The 20,141-nt window shown below is 45.4% G+C and overlaps 1 protein-coding gene across 1 annotated transcript in view; it reads right to left on the bottom strand.

Annotated features, from left to right (window-relative positions):
- The window catches only part of tspearb (thrombospondin-type laminin G domain and EAR repeats b), a 52,109-nt gene that overhangs the window by 30,708 nt on the left and 1,260 nt on the right, over positions 1 to 20,141 (bottom strand). Inside the window, exons 2-5 of the mRNA XM_055871893.1 lie at positions 7,313 to 7,536; positions 3,626 to 3,852; positions 3,397 to 3,487; positions 2,147 to 2,306 (exon numbers count right to left, since the gene is read on the bottom strand). Coding sequence (XP_055727868.1) covers positions 2,147 to 2,306; positions 3,397 to 3,487; positions 3,626 to 3,852; positions 7,313 to 7,536 — 702 coding nt within the window. The remainder of the gene's footprint in view (positions 1 to 2,146; positions 2,307 to 3,396; positions 3,488 to 3,625; positions 3,853 to 7,312; positions 7,537 to 20,141) is intronic.

Below are 20,141 nucleotides of genomic sequence, written 5' to 3'. Positions count from 1 at the left end.
TGGAGCGAAGTACAGAGATCTTTGATGGAAACCTGCTCCAGAGCGTTCAGGACCTCAGATTGGGGTGAAGGTTCACCGTCCAACAGGACAACGACCTTAAGCACACAGCCAAGACAGCGCAGGAGTGGCTTCGGGACACATTTCTGAATGTCTTTGAGTGGCCCAGCCAGAGCCCGGACTTGAACCCGATCGAACATCTCTGGAGAGACCTGAAAATAGCTGTGCAGCGACGCTCCCCATCCAACCTGATAGAGCTTGAGAGGATCTGCAGAGAAGAATGGGAGATACTCCCCAAATACAGGTGTGCCAAGCTTGTAGCGTCATACCCAAGAAGACTCGAGGCGGTAATCGCTGCTAAAGGTGCTTCAACAAAGTACTGACTAAAGGGTCTGAATACTTATGGAAATGTGATATTTCAGTTTTTTATTTTGAATAAACTTGCAAAAATGATTTGTTTTTAATGTTGCTTTGTCATGATGAAGTATTGTGTGTGTAACGGATGTGAAATGGCTAGCTAGTTAGCGGGTACGCACTACTAGCGTTTCAATCAGTTACATCACTTGCTCTGAAACCTAGAAGTAGTGTTTCCCCTTGCTCTGCAAGGGCCGCGGCTTTTGTGGAGCGATGGGTAACGACGCTTCGTGGGTGTCAGTTGTTGATGTGTGCAGAGGGTCCCTGGTTAGCGCCCAGGTTGGGGCGAGGGGACGGTTTAAAGTTATACTGTTACATGTGTAGATTGATGAGGAAAAAACAATTTAAACCGGTTTTATAATAAGGCAGTAACGTAACAAAATGTGGAAAAAGTGAAGGGGTCTGAATACTTTCCGAATGCCCTGTATTTATATGGAATAGGTAATTTGAGCCTCCCCCATGTCTATCAGGAGAACGGCAGTATACACAACAAGCCGGTCCCTGTGTTTTCACAGAGAGACACATGAAACACCTGACCCTACATCACTGTCACAACCACTGACTCAAATCACAGATACAGTTACCCTGTTCACCATACCACCACAAACCCCAACTGTTTACAGCTATTAAACAAATACAATCCCAGCCAGTCATGGAGGGACAGAGAGAATCATATACCAGGAAGAATGTGATTGTTTTGGAGAGCTCAACGCAAGACCGTCCACAGGTCTACTCACCATGAGGATACAGAGGGTAGTATATCATCTCTACTCACCATAAGGATACAGAGGGTAGTATATCATCTCTACTCACCATAAGGATACAGAGGGTAGTATATCATCTCTACTCACCATGAGGATACAGAGGATACAGAGGGTAGTATATCATCTCTACTCACCATGAGGATACAGAGGGTAGTATATCATCTCTACTCACCATAAGGATACAGAGGGTAGTATATCATCTCTACTCACCATGAGGATACAGAGGGTAGTATATCATCTCTACTCACCATAAGGATACAGAGGGTAGTATATCATCTCTACTCACCATAAGGATACAGAGGGTAGTATATCATCTCTACTCACCATAAGGATACAGAGGGTAGTATATCATCTCTACTCACCATGAGGATACAGAGGGTAGAGGGTAGTATATCATCTCTACTCACCATAAGGATACAGAGGGTAGTATATCATCTCTACTCACCATAAGGATACAGAGGGTAGTATATCATCTCTACTCACCATGAGGATACAGAGGATACAGAGGGTAGTATATCATCTCTACTCACCATAAGGATACAGAGGGTAGTATATCATCTCTACTCACCATAAGGATACAGAGGATAGTATATCATCTCTACTCACCATAAGGATACAGAGGGTAGTATATCATCTCTACTCACCATAAGGATACAGAGGGTAGTATATCATCTCTACTCACCATAAGGATACAGAGGGTAGAGGGTAGTATATCATCTCTACTCACCATGAGGATACAGAGGGTAGTATATCATCTCTACTCACCATAAGGATACAGAGGGTAGTATATCATCTCTACTCACCATAAGGATACAGAGGATAGTATATCATCTCTACTCACCATGAGGATACAGAGGATACAGAGGGTAGTATATCATCTCTACTCACCATAAGGGTACAGAGGATAGAGGGTAGTATATCATCTCTACTCACCATAAGGATACAGAGGGTAGTATATCATCTCTACTCACCATAAGGATACAGGGGGACTATGTCATTCCCAGTGGGTGTGATGGGCATGGTGAGCAGGACCTGAGGGACTGCGAGGACTGCCAGTCTGGGGTCTGAAGAGGGACAAACTCGAGAGGTAGCATCTGACCCAGGCAACAGGACCAGCTGTCGCAGCAAACCCTGTGAGAGAGAGAGAGTTAGTAAGAGACCATGTGTAGCACACCCTATTATACAGAGAGACGGTAGTTATGGGTAATGTACCCTGTCATAGAGAGAGGAATTTTAGTTATGGGTAATGTACCCTGTCATAGAGAGAGGAATGTTAGTTATGGGTAATGTTCCCTGTCATAGAGAGAGGAATGTTAGTTATGGGTAATGTTCCCTGTCATAGAGAGAGGAATGTTAGTTATGGGTAATGTTCCCTGTCATAGAGAGAGGAATGTTAGTTATGGGTAATGGTCCCTGTCATAGAGAGAGGAATGTTAGTTATGGGTAATGTTCCCTGTCATAGAGAGAGGAATGTTAGTTATGGGTAATGGTCCCTGTCATAGAGAGAGGAATGTTAGTTATGGGTAATGTTCCCTGTCATAGAGAGAGGAATGTTAGTTATGGGTAATGTTCCCTGTCATAGAGAGAGGAATGTTAGTTATGGGTAATGTTCCCTGTCATAGAGAGAGGAATGTTAGTTATGGGTAATGGTCCCTGTCATAGAGAGAGGAATGTTAGTTATGGGTAATGTTACCTCCATAGAGAGAGGACTGTTAGTTATGGGTAATGGTCCCTGTCATAGAGAGAGGAATGTTAGTTATGGGTAATGTTACCTCCATAGAGAGAGGACTGTTAGTTATGGGTAATGGTCCCTGTCATAGAGAGAGGAATGTTAGTTATGGGTAATGTACCCTGCCAAGATCAGAATACGAGTAGAGAGAAAAGTGCATAAAAAAGGAATTAACTCAGGTCGGAATCCCCCCCAGGGCAGGGCAACAGATCTGGGGACCAGACTTAGAGCATGCAGGAGGACAACGAAGAGAGACTCTGGGAACCAGACTTAAAGCATGCAGGAGGACAACGAAGAGAGACTCTGGGAACCAGACTTAAAGCATGCAGGAGGACAACGAAGAGAGACTCTGGGAACCAGACTTAAAGCATGCAGGAGGACAACGAAGAGAGACTCTGGGAACCAGACTTAAAGCATGCAGGAGGACAACGAAGAGAGACTCTGGGAACCAGACTTAAAGCATGCAGGAGGACAACGCAGAGAGACACTCACGGAGAACAGTCCTTTCCACCGCCTCCTGCTGCCGATGTAGAACCTGGAGTGGGCGGTGCAGAGATCACTGGGAAAAGGCTTCTCAAAGACCCTGGGAGGAGAAACAAAAATCCTAATTTTAAACAAGGGTGTCGTAGTGTGTGTGTCTGTGTCTGTGTGTGTTTCTGTGTGTGTGTGTGTGTGTCTGTGTGTGTGTGTCTGTGTGTGTGTGTGTGTGTGTGTGACTCACAGCTCCAGGGCCGTACCACAGTCCACTCTGAGTGTAGCATAGCGCCCGGTGACGGCCACCACCACTGTGTGCCAGTGGTTGTCCGCCAGCCGCACCGCCCTAAACGTGATCCGTTTCCTGCCTGTCGGGCCCTGGAACAGGAAGTGGAGCCTCTCCTGAGAGACAAGTAGACCAACCAGCAGCCGGTCTGACTCCTCCTCCACCAACGAGAAGATGTACTCGTTCCTCTGGAGGACAGGAGACAGGACATACAGTATGAAGGAGAGACACAAACGACAGGACAGGAGACAGGACATACAGTATGAAGGAGAGACAACTGGACAGGAGACAGGACATACAGTATGAAGGAGAGACATAAACGACAGGACAGGAGACAGGACATACAGTATGAAGGAGAGACATAAACGACAGGACAGGAGACAGGACATACAGTATGAAGGAGAGACATAAACGACAGGACAGGAGACAGGACATACAGTATGAAGGAGAGACAACAGGACAGGAGACAGGACATACAGTATGAAGGAGAGACAACAGGACAGGAGACAGGACATACAGTATGAAGGAGAGACAACAGGACAGGAGACAGGACATACAGTATGAAGGAGAGACAACTGGACAGGAGACAGGACATACAGTATGAAGGAGAGACACAAACGACAGGACAGGAGACAGGACATACAGTATGAAGGAGAGACAACTGGACAGGAGACAGGACATACAGTATGAAGGAGAGACATAAACGACAGGACAGGAGACAGGACATACAGTATGAAGGAGAGACATAAACGACAGGACAGGAGACAGGACATACAGTATGAAGGAGAGACAACAGGACAGGAGACAGGACATACAGTATGAAGGAGAGACAACAGGACAGGAGACAGGACATACAGTATGAAGGAGAGACAACAGGACAGGAGACAGGACATACAGTATGAAGGAGAGACAACTGGACAGGAGACAGGACATACAGTATGAAGGAGAGACACAAACGACAGGACAGGAGACAGGACATACAGTATGAAGGAGAGACACAAATGACAGGACAGGAGACAGGACATACAGTATGAAGGAGAGACACAAACGACAGGACAGGAGACAGGACATACAGTATGAAGGAGAGACAACAGGACAGGAGACAGGACATACAGTATGAAGGAGAGACAACAGGACAGGAGACAGGACATACAGTATGAAGGAGAGACACAAACAACTGGACAGGAGACAGGACATACAGTATGAAGGAGAGACACAAACAACTGGACAGGAGACAGGACATACAGTATGAAGGAGAGACAACAGGACAGGAGACAGGACATACAGTATGAAGGCGAGACACAAACAACTGGACAGGAGACAGGACATACAGTATGAAGGAGAGACACAAACAACTGGACAGGAGACAGGACATACAGTATGAAGGAGAGACAACAGGACAGGAGACAGGACATACAGTATGAAGGAGAGACAACTGGACAGGAGACAGGACATACAGTATGAAGGAGAGACACAAACGACAGGACAGGAGACAGGACATACAGTATGAAGGAGAGACACAAACAACTGGACAGGAGACAGGACATACAGTATGAAGGAGAGACAACAGGACAGGAGACAGGACATACAGTATGAAGGAGAGACAACTGGACAGGAGACAGGACATACAGTATGAAGGAGAGACACAAACGACAGGACAGGAGACAGGACATACAGTATGAAGGAGAGACACAAACAACTGGACAGGAGACAGAACATACAGTATGAAGGAGAGACACAAACAACTGGACAGGAGACAGGACATACAGTATGAAGGAGAGACACAAACAACTGGACAGGAGACAGGACATACAGTATGAAGGAGAGACACAAACGACAGGACAGGAGACAGGACATACAGTATGAAGGAGAGACACAAACAACTGGACAGGAGACAGGACATACAGTATGAAGGAGAGACAACAGGACAGGAGACAGGACATACAGTATGAAGGAGAGACAACTGGACAGGAGACAGGACATACAGTATGAAGGAGAGACACAAACGACAGGACAGGAGACAGGACATACAGTATGAAGGAGAGACACAAACAACTGGACAGGAGACAGAACATACAGTATGAAGGAGAGACACAAACAACTGGACAGGAGACAGGACATACAGTATGAAGGAGAGACAACTGGACAGGAGACAGGACATACAGTATGAAGGAGAGACACAAACAACTGGACAGGAGACAGGACATACAGTATGAAGGAGAGACACAAACGACAGGACAGGAGACAGGACATACAGTATGAAGGAGAGACACAAACGACAGGTACATCCAGGACACACTGAGGGAGAGACATATAATAAATAAACTATAATAGAACTATAATACTATATTACAACTATATTAGAGATATATTAGAACTATAATACTATATTAGAACTATATTAGAACTATAATACTATATTAGAACTATATCAGAACTATGTTAGAACTATAATACTATATTAGAACTATATCAGAACTATGTTAGAACTATGTTAGAACTATAATACTATATTAGAACTATATCAGAACTATGTTAGAACTATGTTAGAACTATAATACTATATTAGAACTATAATACTATATTAGAACTATTTTAGAACTATAATAGATTTAGAACGATAAAAGATCTATAATACTATATTAGAACTATATTAGAACTGTATTACTATATTAGAACTATATTACTATATTAGAACAATATTACTATATTAGAACTATAATAGAACAATATTACTATATTAGAACTATAATATAACTATATTAGAACTATATTATAACTATATTATTACTATATTATAACTATATTATTACTATATTATAACTATATTATTACTATATTATAACTATATTAGAACTATATTAGAACTATATTAGAACTATATTAGAACTATAATAGAACTATATTAGAACTATAATACTATATTAGAACTATATTAGAACTATATTAGAACTATATTAGAACTATATTAGAACTATATTAGAACTATAATACTATATTAGAACTATAATAGAACTATATTAGAACTGTATTATAACTATATTAGAACTATATTAGAACTATATTATAACTATATTATAACTATATTATTACTATATTATTACTATATTAGAACTATAATAGAACTATATTATAACTATATTATAACTATATTATTACTATATTATAACTATATTATAACTTTATTATTACTATATTATAACTATATTATTACTATATTATTACTATATTATTACTATATTATAACTATATTAGAACTATATTATAACTATAATACTCAGAGTGTATATTAGAACTATATTAGAACTATATTAGAACTATATTAGAACTATAATAGAACTATATTAGAACTATATTATAACTATATTATAACTATATTAGAACTATATTAGAACTATATTATTACTATATTAGAACTATAATAGAACTATATTAGAACTATAATACTCAGAGTGTATATTAGAACTGTATTAGAACTATAATAGTATATTAGAACTATAATAGAACAATATTAGAACTAAAATACTACATTAGAACTACAATAGAACTATATTAGAACTATAATACTCAGAGTGTATATTAGAACTATATTAGAACTGGTTTCTGTCGTCGTGGTTTCTGTCGTCATGTTGTCTTCCTCTTTCTCACCTTGTTGGCAAGGCGTGGGATCTTGAGCGTGACCACGAAGGAGAACTCAGAAGGGAAGTGGTCACAGTTGGTGAAGAGCTGCGAGGCGGGGAAGCTGAGGGCTTCCTGATAGCCGGCTAGCTGCAGGCCCCGGGCCCCCCTGGACTGGACCATGTGCACTTCCGGCAGGGGGGGCTCCCCGCCAGGTGGTAAGACCCGCGACAGGAAGTCCAAAGGTAACAGATCTATAGGTCAGAGGGCGGGATTGAAGAGGGGGAGGATAGAAAGATACTGATTAGATATAGATTGTTATCTCTTAAAGGGATACAGATTAGATATAGATTGGTATCTCTAAAGGGATACAGATTAGATATAGATTGGTATCTCTTAAAGGGATACAGATTAGATATAGATTGTTATCTCTTAAAGGGATACAGCTTAGATATAGAATGTTATCTCTAAAGGGATACAAAACTTTGGTTTTAAATAAGTGTGCTGAAGTGACCGCAATTATATAGCCCAGAGTATTGTCTCTGTGGAGAAGAGCCAGGGTTCAAGTTCTGTTTTACCTCAGTGAGCCAAAGGAGGAATCATTAGAGAGAGAGAAAGAGAGAGAGAGAAAGGGAAAGAGAGAGAAACAAAGAGAGTGAGAGAGAAACAGAGAGAGAGAAAGAGAGAAACAGAGAGAGAGAAAGAGAGAGAGAAACAAAGAGAGAGAGAGAGAAACATGGAGAGAGAGAGAGAGAGAGAGAAACAAAGAGAGAAATAGAGAGAGAGAAAGAGAAACAGAGAGAGAAAGAGAAACAGAGAGAGAAAGAGTACACAATGGATCAGATTTCAAAGAGAAACAAACTCAACAGATATTTTTGAAAAGCCAGACAACCCTGTCAAAATACTTCGGCTCTTTTTATCGTCTCAACAACCTCCCCACGCTGTCCTGAATACCTACACAGTATATATATAACACTTCAAAAGATCCACATTCTGCTTTCATCTGAGGCTCATACATGTGCTCATGAACAAGTAATAAAGCATTGAGTGTTAACGTGTATTCTATGTAAAAGTATTGACAAAGACAGAGGACATCTGTGACAAACCTCACTGTGAGTTCTGCATCTCTACAGGAGTTCCTCAGTCAGACTTGTTTACCAACTAGAGGAGTATCGTCTCATTACCAGCTAGAGGAGTATCTTTCCGTATCAGTACCAACTAGAGGAGTATCGTATCATTACCAGCTAGAGGAGTATCTTTCCGTATTAGTACCAACTAGAGGAGTATCGTATCATTACCAGGTAGAGGAGTATCTTATCGTCTCATTACCAGCTAGAGGAGTATCTTATTGTCTCATTACCAGCTAGAGGAGTATCGTATCATTACCAGCTAGAGGAGTATCTTATCGTCTCATTACCAGCTAGAGGAGTATATTATTGTCTCATTACCAGCTAGAGGAGTATCTTATCATTACCAGCTAGAGGAGTATCTTATTGTCTCATTACCAGCTAGAGGAGTATCTTATCATTACCAGCTGGAGGAGTATCTTATCATTACCAGCTAGAGGAGTATCTTATCATTACCAGCTAGAGGAGTATCTTATCATTACCAGCTAGAGGAGTATCTTATTGTCTCATTACCAGCTAGAGGAGTATCTTATTGTCCCATTACCAGGTAGAGGAGTATCTTATCATTACCAGGTAGAGGAGTATCTTATTGTCCCATTACCAGGTAGAGGAGTATCTTATCATTACCAGGTAGAGGAGTATCTTATTGTCCCATTACCAGGTAGAGGAGTATCTTATTGTCTCATTACCAGCTAGAGGAGTATCTTATCATTACCAGGTAGAGGAGTATCTTATTGTCTCATTACCAGCTAGAGGAGTATCTTATTGTCTCATTACCAGCTGGAGGAGTATCTTATCATTACCAGGTAGAGGAGTATCTGTTTGTCTCATTACCAGCTAGAGGAGTATCTTATTGTCTCATTACCAGCTAGAGGAGTATCTTATCATTACCAGGTAGAGGAGTATCTTATTGTCTCATTACCAGCTAGAGGAGTATCTTATTGTCTCATTACCAGCTGGAGGAGTATCTTATCATTACCAGGTAGAGGAGTATCTGTTTGTCTCATTACCAGCTAGAGGAGTATCTTATTGTCTCATTACCAGCTACAGGAGTATCTTATCATTACCAGGTAGAGGAGTATCTTATTGTCTCATTACCAGCTAGAGGAGTATCTTATTGTCTCATTACCAGCTGGAGGAGTATCTTATCATTACCAGGTAGAGGAGTATCTGTTTGTCTCATTACCAGCTAGAGGAGTATCTTATCGTCTCATTACCAGCTAGAGGAGTATCTTATCGTCCCATTACCAGCTAGAGGAGTATCTTATCGTCTCATTACCAGCTAGAGGAGTATCTTATCATTACCAGGTAGAGGAGTATCTTATCGTCTCATTACCAGCTAGAGGAGTATCTTATCGTCTCATTACCAGCTAGAGGAGTATCTTATCGTATCATTACCAGCTAGAGGAGTATCTTATTGTCTCATTACCAGCTAGAGGAGTATCTTATCGTCCCATTACCAGCTAGAGGAGTATCTTATTGTCTCATTACCTGCTAGAGGAGTATCTTATCGTATCATTACCAGCTAGAGGAGTATCTTATCGTCCCATTTCCAGCTAGAGGAGTATCTTATTGTCTCATTACCTGCTAGAGGAGTATCTTATCGTATCATTACCAGCTAGAGGAGTATCTTATCGTCCCATTACCAGCTAGAGGAGTATCTTATTGTCTCATTACCAGCTAGAGGAGTATCTTATCGTCCCATTACCAGCTAGAGGAGTATCTTATTGTCTCATTACCTGCTAGAGGAGTATCTTATCATTACCAGGTAGAGGAGTATCTTATTGTCTCATTACCAGCTAGAGGAGTATCTTATTGTCTCATTACCAGGTAGAGGAGTATCTTATCATTACCAGGTAGAGGAGTATCTGTTTGTCTCATTACCAGCTAGAGGAGTATCTTATTGTCTCATTACCAGCTAGAGGAGTATCTTACTGTCTCACCTCTAAAGCCTCTGCTGTAGAACAGAATGGCTCGGAGCTATGCATGTCCCAGTGTGCGTGCAGTGTGAGCGGTGGGAATTAAGTGGAGTGAGAATGCCCTCCCTGGCAAGGTATGATGTCAGTCTGCCACCTCTAAACGCCATGACCACAATGAACCCTCTTCACATTTCAGACAGACACACTGGTAGTACAGACACACTGACAGTACAGACACACTGACAGTACAGACACACGGACAGTACAGACACACAGGCAGTACAGACAGACTGACAGTACAGCCCCACTGATAGTACAGACACACAGATAGTACAGAAACACTGATAGTACAGACACACTGACAGTACAGACACACTGACATTACAGACACACAGACAGCACAGACACACAGACAGTACAGACACACATACAGTACAGACACACAGACAGTACAGACACACTGACAGTGCAGACACACTGACAGTACAGACACACTGACAGTACAGCCACACAGACAGTACAGACACACTGATAGTACAGACACACAGACAGTACAGACACACAGACAGTACAGACAGAGAAATGATCAGACAACCAGATACGTGTCTATCCCCTGGAAATTAACTCACCCTGTTCATGAAAACAGTTCGCTCCGACAGACAGTGAGACGTTAGATTGGTAAAAACAGTTCGCTCCGACAGACAGTGAGACGTTAGATTGGTAAAAACAGTTCGCTCCGACAGACAGTGAGACGTTAGATTGGTAAAAACAGTTCGCTCCGACAGACAGTGAGACGTTAGACTGGTAAAAACAGTTCGCTCCGACAGACAGTGAGACGTTAGATTGGTAAAAACAGTTCGCTCCGACAGACAGTGAGACGTTAGATTGGTAAAAACAGTTAGCTCCGACAGACAGTGAGACGTTAGATTGGTAAAAACAGTTCGCTCCGACAGACAGTGAGACGTTAGATTGGTAAAAACAGTTCGCTCCGACAGACAGTGAGACGTTAGACTGGTAAAAACAGTTTCAGTATGATCGTCGGTGCCAGGTGGGCCAAGTTCCTGTATCTCAGAGACGTCCGGCCTCCTGGGGCCCTTTTCACGCACGACAGCGTCTTGTGTTTCCCCGAGAACGGTGCAACAAACATCAAACATCCAGTCAGTGTGGCGTTCCTGTGGGTGAAAACAGCTCGTTGAGGAGAGGGTCCAAGGAGAGGGTCCAAGGAGAGGGTCCAAGGAGAGGGTCCAAGGAGAGGGTCCAAGGAGAGGGTCCAAGGAGAGGGTGCAAGGAGAGGGTCCAAGGAGAGGGTCCAAGGAGAGGGTCCAAGGAGAGGGTCCAAGGAGAGGGTCAAAGGAGAGGGTACAAGGAGAGGGTCCAAGGAGAGGGTTCAAGGAGAGGGTCCAAGGAGAGGGTCCAAGGAGAGGGTGCAAGGAGAGGGTCCAAGGAGAGGGTCCAAGGAGAGGGTCCAAGGAGAGGGTCCAAGGAGAGGGTCCAAGGAGAGGGTCAAAGGAGAGGGTCCAAGGAGAGGGTCCAAGGAGAGGGTCAAAGGAGAGGGTCCAAGGAGAGGGTCCAAGGAGAGGGTCCAAGGAGAGGGTCAAAGGAGAGGGTACAAGGAGAGGGTCCAAGGAGAGGGTCAAAGGAGAGGGTCCAAGGAGAGGGTCCAAGTAGAGGGTCAAAGGAGAGGGTCCAAGGAGAGGGTCAAAGGAGAGGGTACAAGGAGAGGGTCCAAGGAGAGGGTCAAAGGAGAGGGTCCAAGGAGAGGGTCCAAGTAGAGGGTCCAAGGAGAGGGTCAAAGGAGAGGGTCCAAGGAGAGGGTCCAAGGAGAGGGTCCAAGGAGAGGGTCCAAGGAGAGGGTCCAAGGAGAGGGTCCAAGGAGAGGGTGCAAGGAGAGGGTCCAAGGAGAGGGTCCAAGGAGAGGGTCAAAGGAGAGGGTCAAAGGAGAGGGTTCAAGGAAAGGGTTCAAGGAGAGGGTCCAAGGAGAGGGTCCAAGGAGAGGGTCCAAGGAGAGGGTCCAAGGAGAGGGTCCAAGGAGAGGGTCCAAGGAGAATTGTGCAACAGGCACAATAAAGGCGCACTAAATTTTCCACCACGCATTTAAATACTTTACTTTATTTTCCATTCCAACCTCCTGTGTAGTTACAATTACTCCAAGTTGACAATTTAAGTTGACAATTTACTAATGTTATTATCATTAGAGACCAGTGGGTAGAATCTTACAGAGGTTTATTATCATTAGAGACCAGTGGGTAGAATCTTACAGAGGTTTGTACGGAACGATATCTCGGGAACGCACAACTCGACGGTCCTCGTCACGGATTGGCTATTGCATCAGACGACCCACACCTATCAGGTAAAAACAAGAAGAAGCGGCTCCAGTGGACACGCCGTCACCAACACTGGACAACTGAGGAGTGGAAAAAACATTTCCTGGTCTGACGAATCCCGGGTTCCTGTTGCGTCATGCCGATGGCAGAGTCGGGATTTGGCGTCACTAGAATGCTGTCAGCTGGTTTGGCTGAACTGGCCCGTAGGAAACGTGTCCTGTGAATCCCAGTGTACCGTTTCTGGCATCCATGCCCTTGTTTATGTATAGAATTCTCAATTACTGTATGTCATGGCCCCATCCTGCCTGGTGTCAACGGTACAGGCTGGTGGCTGTGGTGTTGTGGTGCCTGGTGTCAACGCTACAGGCTGGTGGCGGTGGTGTTATGGTGTCTGGTGTCAACGGTACAGGCTGGTGGCGGTGGTGTTATGGTGTCTGGTGTCAACGGTACAGGCTGGTGGCAGTGGTGTTGTCGTGCCTGGTGTCAACGGTACAGGCTGGTGGCAGTGGTGTAATGGTGTCTGGTGTCAACGGTACAGGCTGATGGCGGTGGTGTAATGGTGTCTGGTGTCAACGGTACAGGCTGGTGGCGGGGGTGTAATGGTGCCTGGTGTCAACGGTACAGGCTGGTGGCGGGGGTGTAATGGTGCCTGGTGTCAACGGTACAGGCTGGTGGCGGTGGTGTAATGGTGTCTGGTGTCAACGGTACAGGCTGGTGGCGGTGATGTAATGGTGCCTGGTGTCAACGGTACAGGCTGGTGGCGGGGGTGTAATGGTGTCTGGTGTCAACGGTACAGGCTGGTGGCGGGGGTGTAATGGTGCCTGGTGTCAACGGTACAGGCTGGTGGCGGTGGTGTAATGGTGTCTGGTGTCAACGGTACAGGCTGGTGGCGGTGATGTACTGGTGCCTGGTGTCAACGGTACAGGCTGGTGGCGGTGGTGTAATGGTGCCTGGTGTCAACGGTACAGGCTGATGGCGGTGGTGTAATGGTGTCTGGTGTCAACGGTACAGGCTGGTGGCGGTGGTGTAATGGTGTCAACGGTACAGGCTGGTGGCGGTGATGTAATGGTGCCTGGTGTCAACGGTACAGGCTGGTGGCGGTGATGTAATGGTGCCTGGTGTCAACGGTACAGGCTGGTGGCGGTGATGTAATGGTGCCTGGTGTCAACGGTACAGGCTGGTGACGGTGGTGTAATGGTGTCTGGTGTCAACGGTACAGGCTGGTGGCGGTGGTGTAATGGTGTCCGGTGTCAACGGTACAGGCTGGTGGCGGTGGTGTAATGGTGTCTGGTGTCAACGGTACAGACTGGTGGCGGTGATGTAATGGTGCCTGGTGTCAACGGTACAGGCTGGTGACGGTGATGTAATGGTGCCTGGTGTCAACGGTACAGGCTGGTGACGGTGATGTAATGGTGCCTGGTGTCAACGGTACAGGCTGGTGGCGGTGGTGTAATGGTGCCTGGTGTCAACGGTACAGGCTGGTGGCGGTGGTGTAATGGTGCCTAGTGTCAACGGTACAGGCTGGTGGCGGTGGTGTAATGGTGCCTGGTGTCAACGGTACAGGCTGATGGCGGTGGCGTACTGGTGCGGGGAATGTTTCCCTGTCACACGTTAGGTCCTTTGAGACCAGTTGAGGAACGTGTGAAAGCCCACACCTTGTAAAATCCATGCACCGAAAAAACTTGACACTGAGTGTATGTGTCTATGACACGAGCAAAGCCTGGTATACACATTTTAACAGAAAATGTTTAAACTAAAAGGTACATCTTCAAATCGATATCATTGTTATTGTAAGTTACTGGTGCCCAATGTCAAAGTAGCAACCAGAAGAAAAGACAGGATGGTTACCGTACCGTTGATAAGGAACCAGAAGAAAGGACAGGATGGTTACCGTACCGTTGATAAGGAACCAGAAGAAAAGACAGGATAGTTACCCCACCGTTGTTAAGGAACTAGAAGAACAGGATGGTTACCCCACCGTTGTTAAGGAACCAGAAGGACAGGATGGTTACTCCACCGTTGTTAAGGAACTAGAAGGACAGGATGGTTACTCCACCGTTGTTAAGGAACCAGAAGGACAGGATGGTTACCCCACCGTTGTTAAGGAACCAGAAGGACAGGATGGTTACCCCACCGTTGTTAAGGAACTAGAAGGACAGGATGGTTACCCCACCGTTGTTAAGGAACCAGAAGGACAGGATGGTTACCCCACCGTTGTTAAGGAACCAGAAGGACAGGATGGTTACCCCACCGTTGTTAAGGAACTAGAAGGACAGGATGGTTACCCCACCGTTGTTAAGGAACTAGAAGGACAGGATGGTTACCCCACTGTTGTTAAGGAACCAGAAGGACAGGATGGTTACCCCACCGTTGTTAAGGAACTAGAAGGACAGGATGGTTACTCCACCGTTGTTAAGGAACCAGAAGGACAGGATGGTTACTCCACCGTTGTTAAGGAACCAGAAGGACAGGATGGTTACTCCACCGTTGTTAAGGAACCAGAAGGACAGGATGGTTACCCCACCGTTGTTAAGGAACCAGAAGGACAGGATGGTTACCCCACCGTTGTTAAGGAACCAGAAGGGCAGGATGGTTACCCCACCGTTGTTAAGGAACCAGAAGGGCAGGATGGTTACCCCACCGTTGTTAAGGAACCAGAAGGACAGGATGGTTACCCCACCGTTGTTAAGGAACCAGAAGGACAGGATGGTTACCCCACCGTTGTTAAGGAACCAGAAGGACAGGATGGTTACTCCACCGTTGTTAAGGAACTAGAAGGACAGGATGGTTACCCCACCGTTGTTAAGGAACCAGAAGAAAGGACAGGATGGTTACCCCACCGTTGATAAGGAACCAGAAGGACAGGATGGTTACCCCACCGTTGTTAAGGAACCAGAAGGACAGGATGGTTACCCCACCGTTGTTAAGGAACCAGAAGGACAGGATGGTTACCCCACCGTTGTTAAGGAACCAGAAGAAAGGACAGGATGGTTACCCCACCGTTGTTAAGGAACCAGAAGGACAGGATGGTTACTCCACCGTTGTTAAGGAACTAGAAGAAAGGACAGGATGGTTACTCCACCGTTGTTAAGGAACTAGAAGGACAGGATGGTTACCCCACCGTTGTTAAGGAACTAGAAGGACAGGATGGTTACCCCACCGTTGTTAAGGAACCAGAAGGACAGGATGGTTACCCCACCGTTGTTAAGGAACCAGAAGGACAGGATGGTTACTCCACCCGTTGTTAAGGAACCAGAAGAAAGGACAGGATGGTTACTCCACCGTTGTTAAGGAACTAGAAGGACAGGATGGTTACTCCACCGTTGTTAAGGAACCAGAAGGACAGGATGGTTACCCCACCGTTGTTAAGGAACTAGAAGGACAGGATGGTTACCCCACCGTTGTTAAGGAACCAGAAGGACAGGATGGTTACCCCACCGTTGTTAAGGAACCAGAAGGACAGGATGGTTACTCCACCGTTGTTAAGGAACTAGAAGGACAGGATGGTTACCCCACCGTTGTTAAGGAACCAGAAGGACAGGATGGTTACCCCACCGTTGTTAAGGAACTAGAAGGACAGGATGGTTACCCCACCGTTGTTAAGGAACCAGAAGGACAGGATGGTTACCCCACCGTTGTTAAGGAACTAGAAGGACAGGATGGTTACTCCACCGTTGTTAAGGAACCAGAAGGACAGGATGGTTACCCCACCGTTGTTAAGGAACCAGAAGGACAGGATGGTTACCCCACCGTTGTTAAGGAACCAGAAGGACAGGATGGTTACCCCACCGTTGTTAAGGAACCAGAAGGACAGGATGGTTACCCCACCGTTGTTAAGGAACCAGAAGGACAGGATGGTTACTCCACCGTTGTTAAGGAACCAGAAGGACAGGATGGTTACTCCACCGTTGTTAAGGAACTAGAAGGACAGGATGGTTACTCCACCGTTGTTAAGGAACCAGAAGAAAGGACAGGATGGTTACTCCACCGTTGTTAAGGAACTAGAAGGACAGGATGGTTACCCCACCGTTGTTAAGGAACCAGAAGAAAGGACAGGATGGTTACCCCACCGTTGTTAAGGAACTAGAAGGACAGGATGGTTACTCCACCGTTGTTAAGGAACCAGAAGGACAGGATGGTTACCCCACCGTTGTTAAGGAACCAGAAGAAAGGACAGGATGGTTACCCCACCGTTGTTAAGGAACCAGAAGGACAGGATGGTTACCCCACCGTTGTTAAGGAACCAGAAGGACAGGATGGTTACTCCACCGTTGTTAAGGAACCAGAAGGACAGGATGGTTACTCCACCGTTGTTAAGGAACCAGAAGGACAGGATGGTTACCCAACCGTTGTTAAGGAACCAGAAGGACAGGATGGTTACCCCACCGTTGTTAAGGAACCAGAAGGGCAGGATGGTTACCCCACCGTTGTTAAGGAACTAGAAGGACAGGATGGTTACCCCACCGTTGTTAAGGAACTAGAAGGACAGGATGGTTACCCCACCGTTGTTAAGGAACCAGAAGAAAGGACAGGATGGTTACCCCACCGTTGTTAAGGAACCAGAAGGACAGGATGGTTACCCCACCGTTGTTAAGGAACCAGAAGGACAGGATGGTTACCCCACCGTTGTTAAGGAACTAGAAGGACAGGATGGTTACCCCACCGTTGTTAAGGAACCAGAAGGACAGGATGGTTACCCCACCGTTGTTAAGGAACCAGAAGGACAGGATGGTTACCCCACCGTTGTTAAGGAACCAGAAGGACAGGATGGTTACCCCACCGTTGTTAAGGAACTAGAAGGACAGGATGGTTACCCCACCGTTGTTAAGGAACTAGAAGGACAGGATGGTTACCCCACCGTTGTTAAGGAACCAGAAGGACAGGATGGTTACCCCACCGTTGTTAAGGAACCAGAAGGACAGGATGGTTACCCCACCGTTGTTAAGGAACTAGAAGGACAGGATGGTTACCCCACCGTTGTTAAGGAACCAGAAGGACAGGATGGTTACCCCACCGTTGTTAAGGAACCAGAAGGACAGGATGGTTACCCCACCGTTGTTAAGGAACCAGAAGGACAGGATGGTTACCCCACCGTTGTTAAGGAACCAGAAGGACAGGATGGTTACCCCACCGTTGTTAAGGAACCAGAAGGACAGGATGGTTACCCCACCGTTGTTAAGGAACCAGAAGGACAGGATGGTTACCCCACCGTTGTTAAGGAACCAGAAGGACAGGATGGTTACCCCACCGTTGTTAAGGAACCAGAAGGGCAGGATGGTTACCCCACCGTTGTTAAGGAACCAGAAGGACAGGATGGTTACCCCACCGTTGTTAAGGAACTAGAAGGACAGGATGGTTACCCCACCGTTGTTAAGGAACTAGAAGAAAGGACAGGATGGTTACCCCACCGTTGTTAAGGAACCAGAAGGACAGGATGGTTACCCCACCGTTGTTAAGGAACCAGAAGGACAGGATGGTTACCCCACCGTTGTTAAGGAACCAGAAGGACAGGATGGTTACCCCACCGTTGTTAAGGAACCAGAAGGACAGGATGGTTACCCCACCGTTGTTAAGGAACCAGAAGGACAGGATGGTTACCCCACCGTTGTTAAGGAACCAGAAGGGCAGGATGGTTACCCCACCGTTGTTAAGGAACCAGAAGGACAGGATGGTTACCCCACCGTTGTTAAGGAACCAGAAGGACAGGATGGTTACCCCACCGTTGTTAAGGAACCAGAAGGACAGGATGGTTACCCCACCGTTGTTAAGGAACCAGAAGGACAGGATGGTTACCCCACCGTTGTTAAGGAACTAGAAGGACAGGATGGTTACCCCACCGTTGTTAAGGAACCAGAAGGACAGGATGGTTACCCCACCGTTGTTAAGGAACCAGAAGGACAGGATGGTTACCCCACCGTTGTTAAGGAACTAGAAGGACAGGATGGTTACCCCACCGTTGTTAAGGAACCAGAAGAAAGGACAGGATGGTTACCCCACCGTTGTTAAGGAACCAGAAGGACAGGATGGTTACCCCACCGTTGTTAAGGAACCAGAAGGACAGGATGGTTACCCCACCGTTGTTAAGGAACTAGAAGGACAGGATGGTTACCCCACCGTTGTTAAGGAACCAGAAGGACAGGATGGTTACCCCACCGTTGTTAAGGAACCAGAAAGGACAGGATGGTTACCCCACCGTTGTTAAGGAACCAGAAGGACAGGATGGTTACTCCACCGTTGTTAAGGAACTAGAAGGGCAGGATGGTTACCCCACCGTTGTTAAGGAACCAGAAGGACAGGATGGTTACTCCACCGTTGTTAAGGAACTAGAAGGACAGGATGGTTACTCCACCGTTGTTAAGGACGATGGATAGCAGCACCTGGCTGACAATCTAATCAGAGCCACGTTATCTCAGAGGTTTATGGGAGGAGGGATCATAGCCTGATTATGTAGAGCATCCAACAACTACGCATCACCCTGTTCAACATAACCCAGACTCACTGTAGGCTTGTCTATGCAGAGTTATCTCACAAACCCTAAAGCTGTGGTCTGTGGGCTCACTGACTGAGGAAACCCTGGTGATAAGAAACGCTGCAGGGCTTTCTGTTTCCTGTCATGATCTTCATATGACCGGAGTATCTACCAGTAGCATTGTTACGCCAGGAGCCAACTGTCATTAAATCAACTCTTATCTTAAGTGAAACAGTTCTATCTCAACGTGCCTTTAAAGGTCATTTTATAATGCTAGATGTACTCGAGTCTCTGTTTCTGAAGATCGAGAACACTCCTCAGATAATAATAATCACTCAGCTCTGTTATGAGACAGGTATTATTGAGAGGTTTATTATCATTAGAGACCAGTGGGTAGAATCCTACAGAGGTTTATTATCATTAGAGACCAGTGGGTAGAATCTTAGAGGTTTATTATCATTAGAGACCAGTGGGTAGAATCTTAGAGGTTTATTATCATTAGAGACCAGTGGGTAGAATCTTAGAGGTTTATTATCATTAGAGACCAGTGGGTAGAATCTTAGAGGTTTATTATCATTAGAGACCAGTGGGTAGAATCTTAGAGGTTTATTATCATTAGAGACCAGTGGGTAGAATCTTAGAGGTTTATTATCATTAGAGACCAGTGGGTAGAATCTTAGAGGTTTATTATCATTAGAGACCAGTGGGTAGAATCTTAGAGGTTTATTATCATTAGAGACCAGTGGGTAGAATCTTAGAGGTTTATTATCATTAGAGACCAGTGGGTAGAATCTTAGAGGTTTATTATCATTAGAGACCAGTGGGTAGAATCTTAGAGGTTTATTATCATTAGAGACCAGTGGGTAGAATCTTAGAGGTTTATTATCATTAGAGACCAGTGGGTAGAATCTTAGAGGTTTATTATCATTAGAGACCAGTGGGTAGAATCTTAGAGGTTTATTATCATTAGAGACCAGTGGGTAGAATCTTAGAGGTTTATTATCATTAGAGACCAGTGGG

The sequence above is a fragment of the Salvelinus fontinalis genome, chromosome 19 (assembly GCF_029448725.1).
Source record: "Salvelinus fontinalis isolate EN_2023a chromosome 19, ASM2944872v1, whole genome shotgun sequence".
Taxonomy (NCBI): domain Eukaryota; kingdom Metazoa; phylum Chordata; class Actinopteri; order Salmoniformes; family Salmonidae; genus Salvelinus; species Salvelinus fontinalis.
Note: the sequence above shows the minus strand (reverse complement) of the source record. Positions and strands in the feature narration are given on the sequence as shown.